The 6,000-nt window shown below is 37.5% G+C and overlaps 1 protein-coding gene across 1 annotated transcript in view; it reads left to right on the top strand.

Moving 5' to 3' along the window:
• Window positions 1-214: 214 nt before the first annotated feature.
• LOC124622104 (ribosome production factor 2 homolog) overlaps window positions 215-6,000 on the top strand; it is a 42,763-nt gene continuing 36,977 nt past the window's right edge. Inside the window, exons 1-2 of the mRNA XM_047147706.1 lie at window positions 215-338; window positions 1,029-1,161. Of these exons, the coding sequence (XP_047003662.1) occupies window positions 316-338; window positions 1,029-1,161 (156 nt within the window). The 5' untranslated portion in view covers window positions 215-315. The remainder of the gene's footprint in view (window positions 339-1,028; window positions 1,162-6,000) is intronic.

The raw sequence follows: 6,000 nt of genomic DNA, 5'->3' as shown, positions 1-6,000 counted from the left end.
GGCGATGTCCTGTCCACACGCTCCAACTTGTCTGCGCAGATGTGGTTTGAACCCACAGATTTGAGAGGTTTCGCTCAAACCTCCAACTCCAACTTCCAGGTTTGCACACACCTCAGGTTGGTGCAAATCTTCTGTCCACACACAACGATCTGTCTGCGCAGATGTGATGTGCGCAGACAGATCGTTGCGTGTGTACGGGCCTTTACCTCCATGGTGCTTCTCGTATGTGTGATCTCTGGCATGTTGACTTCCTTGCAGTGAAACTTCAGTGATTTGTGTTTGGTAAACAGTGTCTCACACGTGGTGTTGAAGAAAATGGGTGTAATTCAGCGTATAAAGTGAGTGTAGTGGAAAAAAAAAAAAACGTAGAAATTTAGTCTTGGCTGCTATGCGTGAAAAAGTCAGAACCTTTTTATGATTTGAAAAACTATGATTTTCTGAGTGGGCCGAAGGCTAAAACGAGACACTGCTTATTGATTTAAAAATACGAGTATTAGATTAAATAAATCTTGTTGACTTGTATTTGATCCCTTGTGGTTTGCAAATTGTATTACGTAAAGATCCAGCCCTAGTCTCTATATATGTTTTACGTTTACATAATGAAAATAATATCAATGACATAATTGTTTCAAAACTTAAGTTTGAGATAGTATTTCTGTATCCATTATTCGTTTAGCAACTAACAAGTTCTTCAATAGAAATACAAAGTTTCCATTTGCATCGAGTCACTTACATCTATAGCGTACCACAAAGTATTATTGTGTAGGAATGGTTGGTTGAAATTTAGTGGAATTTTAAACCCATTATGACATGCTAAAGATAATATTATGTGAAAATTGACGTGTCATAAAATACTATCTATTTTATTATTGGTATCAACGTTGTAAAGCCTTATCTTTGTTGTACACAGACCCATTACTACAAATACAGCCTCAGATTATTCTGGTATTTGTGTTTGCATGATTAAGAAGTAAAACTGGTATCATTTTTACCACTCCACATGAATTAATGCATAATAATTATTTTAGGAAAGCAAAGACTCATCGAGGAAAGAAAATTCTTCAAAGTCGAGAATCAAAATTAATAGAAGATCCTAAAGAAACTTTGTTTCTTCAGGGAAGAAAGACAAGTCAGACAGTTCTGACATGTATGAAAGACTTGGTAAGTCATCCTTCCTTTGTATTAATTTTTATTTATTATAGTACGACACTATTATTATAGTATCTTGTAAATTATTACTAGTTCTTGCTGTCTAGACTATACATGAGAATTTCATATAGTATATTGTATTTTTTGTTCTACTTTACAAACATTGGTATTGTAATGCTGAGTCATTCCATGTCAAATCAACACACCTATTTTACCTCACACTCTTAGATTTTGCTGAAAGTTGCTATACTTATAGTGGGCACTGAGACTAAGAAAAATACCAAATTTCAATTTTTTATCTCAAACCATTCCTGAAGTATGGCTATGTAAACTTTTCAAAAACCAGCCAAAAATGTGTGAACGGACTTATTCAAATTGTCCTAGGAGCTGCCCTAATTGAGCTAGAGAACTGGGAAAAGTGTCATTTTGCAGCATTTTTCATGCTTTTTCCAGTGATAGACAAAAAAACATAGCTTCTAATTAATAACGTTTTTCAAAATGGTAATTAATATTTTGATTTAATTTTTTTACGAAAGTACATAATTGAAAATTTTCAAAATATTTCCATAACTACTTCATACTATTGTAAATCACATGGCAAAATATAAATGTGGAATGATGATGAGATCATTGTTAAAAAAAAATTATTCTGGACTCTTGTTTTTCACCAACAGCCCTAGTTTGACCAAATTGACCTTTAACAAACAGGAATTTCTTTAAAATATACTGAAAGGTAAGTAAAAAAAAAAAGCCTATTAGAAATATCGAAACATCACCTTATTAAACCAAAACTAATCAGCACATTTTATAATTGATTGCTTATTTTAATTTCATACAACCTCACTAACAGTATATTAACCGATGTAACAAAAACAAGAAATTGAGCATTTAACTACAAACTGAAATAAAGTATGAATAAGTACAAGTATTTACATAAAAGTTCTGGTCCATGATGTTTGAAATGGAACTATTAAACAAATTAAATACGTAATGCTTGTTTTTTTTACTAACAGGCATCTGTACATAGCTAAATTTAAAACAATAAGTACTAACAATAATTTTGAAACAACTTTCTATAAAATATACATTAAAACTAATCTGAGACAAAAATTAAGTTTTGAGTTGAAAGCACTTTCCCAATAAATTGTCTTGGAACTTCACATATTACATTTTAATAAAACTGACTGGGTTTGGTTTACATCACTTTCATTAAGAATGTATGTTCTCCCTGTCAGAGTAAATGGATTCACTTTTGTGAGAACATCTACAACTGACACCCACAGACCATCTGCATGTGCAGAATAAGAGAATGACTTAGCTGGTCCACATGAATGAAGAAAAGTTATTTTCACTTCATAAAGTTCTTCGTTTTTTTCTAAAATGTACCCAAGCCACCAGTTTCTGCCATATACAGTAGTGACATAGCCTGATACATCTTGTAACTTCCGTTTGTCTAGTGATGTAGTTACTTCCCTCTCCAAACTCTGCATATCACCTGCGAAGTATTTGACTATTAATTTTGATGTAGTGTTGGGAATGAAAGCATGAAATTGCTGTGTTCCTTTGATTGTCAATGCCTCTTCAAACGGATTTTTAAGAATATTTCGGAAGCAGCGCAGTCTTCTTGAGTGGAATATGCAAAATCAACATTTGTGATATTATCTACTGCCCACTCAAATAGATCTCGTGCGGTTTGGATCTGATTTTGGTATGGCCTTTGCAAACTTGCACGAGCTGCCAGTCTCTTTACTGAACCCCCTACTCCATCACAAGGCCCTTTCCCACGTGCTGTGGCTGAAAAGTGCCACTCAGCTTTTATGTTTAAGTCTTCCTCATGAAGGCAAAGGTTCAGGAAGTTTTTCTTATTTTCATACTGAGCTGCAGAACCATCAGAATAATAGGATATCTTTTTTTGGAATTTTTTGAAATTTATTTGTTAGATATGAGATTAGCCCCCCCCCCCCCCCCCCCCCCCATGAACCATGGACCTTGCCGTTGGTGGGGAGACTTGCATGCCTCAGCAATACAGTTAGTCGTACCGTAGGTACAACCACAACGGAGGGGTATCTGTTGAGAGGCCAGACAAACGTGTGGTTCCTGAAGAGGGGCAGCAGCCTTTTCAGTAGTTGCAAGGGCAACAGCCTGGATGATTGACTGATCTGGCCTTGTAACAATAACCAAAACGGCCTTGCTGTGCTGGTACTGTGAATGGCTGAAAGCAAGGGGAAACTACGGCCGTAATTTTTCCCGAGGGCATGCAGCTTTACTGTATGATTAAATGATGATGGCGTCCTCTTGGGTAAAATATTCCGGAGGTAAAATAGTCCCCCATTCGGATCTCCGGGCGGGGACTACTCAAGAGGATGTCATTATCAGGAGAAAGAAAACTGGCGTTCTACGGATCGGAGCGTGGAATGTCAGATCCCTTAATCGGGCAGGTAGGTTAGAAAATTTAAAAAGGGAAATGGATAGGTTAAAGTTAGATATAGTGGGAATTTGTGAAGTTCAGTGGCAGGAGGAACAAGACTTCTGGTCAGGTGACTACAGGGTTATAAACATAAAGTCAAATAGGGGTAATGCAGGAGTAGGTTTAATAATGAATAGGAAAGTAGGAATGCGGGTAAGCTACTACAAACAGCATAGTGAACGCATTATTGTGGCCAAGATAGATACGAAGCCCACACCTACTACAGTAGTACAAGTTTATATGCCAACTAGCTCTGCAGATGACGTAGAAATTGAAGAAATGTATGATGAAATAAAAGAAATTATTCAGATTGTGAAGGGAGACGAAAATTTAATAGTCATGGGTGACTGGAATTCGAGTGTAGGAAAAGGGAGAGAAGGAAACGTAGTAGGTGAATAGGGATTGGGGCTAAGAAATGAAAGAGGAAGCCGCCTGGTAGAATCTTGCACAGAGCTCAACTTAATCATAGCTAACACTTGGTTTAAGAATCATGATAGAAGGTTGTATACATGGAAGAACCCTGGAGATACTAAAAGGTATCAGATAGATTATATAATGGCAAGACAGAGATTTAGGAACCAGGTTTTAAATTGTAAGACATTTCCAGGGGCAGATGTGGACTCTGACCACAATTTATAGGCTATGACCTGTAGATTAAAACTGAAGAAACTGCAAAAAGGTGGGAATTTAAGGAGATGGGACCTGGATAAACTGAAAGAACCAGAGGTTGTATAGAGTTTCAGGGAGAGCATAAGGGAACAATTGACAGGAATGGGGGAAAGAAATACAGTAGAAGAAGAATGGGTAGCTTTGAGGGGTGAAGTAGTGAAGGCAGCAGTAGATCAAGTAGGTAAAAAGACGAGGGATAGTAGAAATCCTTGGGTAACGGAAGAAATATTGAATTTAATTGATGAAAGGAGAAAATATAAAAATGCAGTAAATGAAGCAGGCAAAAAGGAATACAGACGTCTCAAAAATGAGATCGACAGGAAGTGCAAAATGGCTAAGCAGGGATGGCTAGAGGACAAATGTAAGGATGTAGAGGCCTATCTCATTAGGGGTAAGATAGATACTGCCTACAGGAAAATTAAAGAGACCTTTGGAGATAAGAGAACCACTTGTATGAACATCAAGAGCTCAGATGGAAACCCAGTTCTAAGCAAAGAAGGGAAAGCAGAAAGGTGGAAGGAGTATATAGAGTGTCTATACAAGGGCAATGTACTTCAGGACAATATTATGGAAATGGAAGAGGATGTAGATGAAGATGAAATGGGAGATATGATACTGCATGAAGAGTTTGACAGAGCACTGAAAGACCTGAGTCGAAACAAGGCCCCCGGAGTAGACAACATTCCATTGGAACTACTGACGGCCTTGGGAGAGCCAGTCCTGACAAAACTCTACCATCTGGTGAGCAAGATGTATGAGACAGGCGAAATACCCTCAGACTGCAAGAATAATATAATAATTCCAATCCCAAAGAAAGCAGGTGTTGACAGATGTGAAAATTAACGAACTATCAGTTTAATAAGTCACAGCTGCAAAATACTAACACGAATTCTTTACAGACGAATGGAAAAACTAGTAGAAGCCAACCTCGGGGAAGATCAGTTTGGATTCCGTAGAAACACTGGAACACGTGATGCAGTACTGACCTTACGACTTATCTTAGAAGAAAGATTGAGGAAAGGCAAACCTACGTTTCTAGAATTTGTATACTTAGAGAAAGCTTTTGACAATGTTGACTGGAATACTCTCTTTCAGATTCTAAAGGTGGCAGGGGTAAAATACAGGGAGCGAAAGGCTATTTACAATTTGTACAGAAACCAGATGGCAGTTACAAGAGTCGAGGGACATGAAAGGGAAGCAGTGGTTGGGAAGGGAGTAAGACAGGGTTGTAGCCTCTCCCCGATGTTATTCAATCTGTATATTGAGCAAGCAGTAAAGGAAACAAAAGAAAAATTCGGAGTAGGTATTAAAATCCATGGAGAAGAAATAAGAACTTTGAGGTTCGCCGATGACATTGTAATTCTGTCAGAGACAGCAAAGGACTTGGAAGAGCAGTTGAACGGAATGGGTGGTGTCTTGTAGGGAGGATATAAGATGAACATCAACAAAAGCAAAATGAGAATAATGGAATGTAGTCGAATTAAATCGGGTGATGCTCAGGGAATTAGATTAGGAAATGAGACGCTTAAAGTAGTGAAGGAGTTTTGCTATTTGGGGAGCAAAATAACTGATGACGGTCAAAGTAGAGAGGATAGAAAATGTAGACTGGCAATGGCAAGGAAAGCGTTTCTGAAGAAGAGAAATTTGTTAACATTGAGTATAGATTTAAGTGTCAGGAAGCCGTTTCTGAAAGTATTTGTGTGGAGTGTAGCCAT

Source organism: Schistocerca americana, chromosome 7 (genome assembly GCF_021461395.2).
Source record: "Schistocerca americana isolate TAMUIC-IGC-003095 chromosome 7, iqSchAmer2.1, whole genome shotgun sequence".
Lineage (NCBI taxonomy): Eukaryota > Metazoa > Arthropoda > Insecta > Orthoptera > Acrididae > Schistocerca > Schistocerca americana.
This window is presented reverse-complemented; position numbering and strand designations above follow the sequence as displayed.